Below are 2520 nucleotides of genomic sequence, written 5' to 3' on the forward strand. Positions count from 1 at the left end.
TACAAACAATCTTAGCATCTCTTATATCTATCTATCTATATAGGCATGAACAGTGGGTACCCAGAGTGGTACAAACAATCTTAGCATCTCTTATATTGCATAGCCATAGTATCGAGAAATATCCATCTCCTTTTCCCTCTCGATGAAATATTGCACTTTCCCCACAGAGGTGTATTTGGCAGCATTCTCACGCTCTTGCTGAGCCTGCCTCTTCATGGCCTCCCTCTCTGGCCTCTGCTCTTTTGTGATGGGCTTTGACATGACTGGCTCAGGAACATTGGGTTTCCTCCACGGAATTGGTTGAAAGCTGAAGTCTTGGAGTAGATATTGGCTTTGAGCTTTGGGTGGCGACTTGGGCTTGGTCACAGCAATGGCGACAGGCTCCCGCTGGAAAGAAGTGCATGATGATGTTTTGTAGGGTGCAGGCCTCGAGGCAGCAGACTGCGGGACACTAGGCCGGGTCGGGTTGGTCAAGCCTGGGCGGGTGGGATTGGTTGAAATTGGCCGAGCTGGTCTGGCAGGACCTGTCAAGGAGGCAGGAGTCGGCCGGGATGAATTGACTGCAACAGGCCGAGCTGAGCTAGTAGAACCAGGCCGGGCAGGGTAAGGCACGGCAGACCGATGTGACGCCAGAGACTGTGGCCTCCGAGGAACAGGTCGAGCTTGAGGCTTCTCATAGGTTGGAAAAGGCAAAGGCACCAACTTGACCTTCCCAGGAGGTGGAAGCTCATACTGGGATGGAGATGGACACTCATTGTCAGCACCTCTGTCTAGTTTCTGGACTTTGACTTGTTTTTTCTCAGGACCTTTGCCCTCACGTGGTGTATCAAGCCATGGTTTGATAGCTGGGGGTCGCTGGGCATTTTTTGAGTTGCCGGAGCTTACCAGGGCCCGGGAGGAAGGCAGCCCGGTTTTCTTATCACTCTTCTTCCCCAGAGCATGAAAAACCTGCACAGACTCCAACATGTGCATGCCTAGGCAACTTCGAGGCTTCTTAAAGCTCTCTTGGATAAGCTCGGGTTGATTTTTCTTCCGCTTCCCCTTGGGAATGGTTGGCTTCTCTTCTGCCTTGACTTTGTTTCCAGACTGCTTACTCTCTTCTGCTTTCTTGGGATTGTTTTCTCTGGTCCTTTTGGTCTTTTCCTGCCCATGGCTCTTTGTTTTGCTGGTCCTGCTGGATGCTGCTTTCTGAGACTTGCTGTTGGAATGCTTGGCCCTGTTCACAGGAGCCCTGTCACCGTCTGCAACATTGCAAATAATCACTTCTTCCCCTAACAGGCACTCTGGGTTCTTTGCCTGGATTTTGGTCTTGGGAGCATCGTTGATCGGCTCGGTGGCTTTGTGTTTGTTCTTCCTGACGTGATCAGAGGGAGCCTTTATGACACTTGGCTTCTCTTGCACCTGTTTCAACTTGTTGACTCTGGTATCTTTGGCTTTCATAACCTTGGGACCTTTGGCTTCATCAAGGTCTTTCAAGGAATTAAAGAGCTGGGGAAGATGAATGTCCTCCACCAGTGTAGCAATGTCTGCAAAACCACTGCTAGATTCGATCCCATTTTCAAGGGTCACTTGGTCTTCAAGACCCAGGGCATTTTTTCCCAGATCGGTGTTTTCAGAAACAGGCTTCTCCTCCTGGCCCAGGGGATCGATGCAGGCCAGGAGCTGGTGAATATCAGGAATTTCTAAAGGAAGTAGGGGAGGATCTTGGTTTTCTATTGGGATCTGATAGACATCCAGAGGCTTTGAAAGCTTGGTTTTAATATCATCCAAATTCTTATTCTCTGTTTGTTCCTGGCTTGGAGCTGGAGGCAATGCCAGGACATTATTGGAACTCTGGACTGGAGCTATCATTGAGATGTCTCCAAGCTCAGGTGGTGGGTTACTTTCAAGGATCTGGATATTTCTGCTACTGCGGGACTTGGAGAATTCTGGAGTTTGTGGCAGACAATATGTCTGACTTGGAGGTTGTAATCCCAGGGAAGCCTCCATCCCCAGGGAAGTCTCCATCACTACAAAGGAATCAAGGAAAAAGTCATTCCCTGGTAAGTGAGATGCTCCCCCCCTAGACACTAACACAGGAATTATGCACCTTCCAGCAATGGGCAGGGCAGTTCTACCAGCCTTTCTTAAGAATCAAGGACAGCAGGGTATGCTAGGAGATACAGGAGGTGACTTCTAGTTCTTACAGGTGATCATTTGGTGTCATTGGTTCTTGGTTTTCTTTGTATTTTATAGGGTTGTTATAAGTCAAATACGTAAAGTGGTTTTTATATTATGAAATTTTCAACAAAGCCTAGCCTTCTCATATAGAGTCACTTTAAGTTTCTCCCCTTTCCCTAGAGAATAAGAATGCTTCACACTGTGAACTGGGAGAGGGAATGGAGCTCTTCCTGATAAAATACACAAGCAAGGGTAAATTCTTAGCCTGCTTGCTCTGGACAGGATCTCGGAAGGTGAGGTCTCAAATCCTGGTGTGAATTGAGGAAGTGAGGAAAAGTTGGCTAAGGAAAAAAGAAAGAA

General features: G+C 48.1%; 1 protein-coding gene across 1 annotated transcript; it reads right to left on the reverse strand.

The window, feature by feature from the left end:
- Positions 1–90: 90 nt before the first annotated feature.
- LOC132009166 (uncharacterized protein C2orf78-like) lies at positions 91–2007 on the reverse strand. Its single transcript, XM_059387512.1, has one exon. The coding sequence runs from the start codon at positions 2005–2007 to the stop codon at positions 91–93; it is 1917 nt and encodes a 638-aa protein (XP_059243495.1).
- Positions 2008–2520: the final 513 nt, after the last annotated feature.

The sequence above is a fragment of the Mustela nigripes genome, unplaced genomic scaffold (assembly GCF_022355385.1).
Source record: "Mustela nigripes isolate SB6536 unplaced genomic scaffold, MUSNIG.SB6536 HiC_scaffold_6051, whole genome shotgun sequence".
NCBI classification, from domain to species: Eukaryota; Metazoa; Chordata; class Mammalia; order Carnivora; family Mustelidae; genus Mustela; species Mustela nigripes.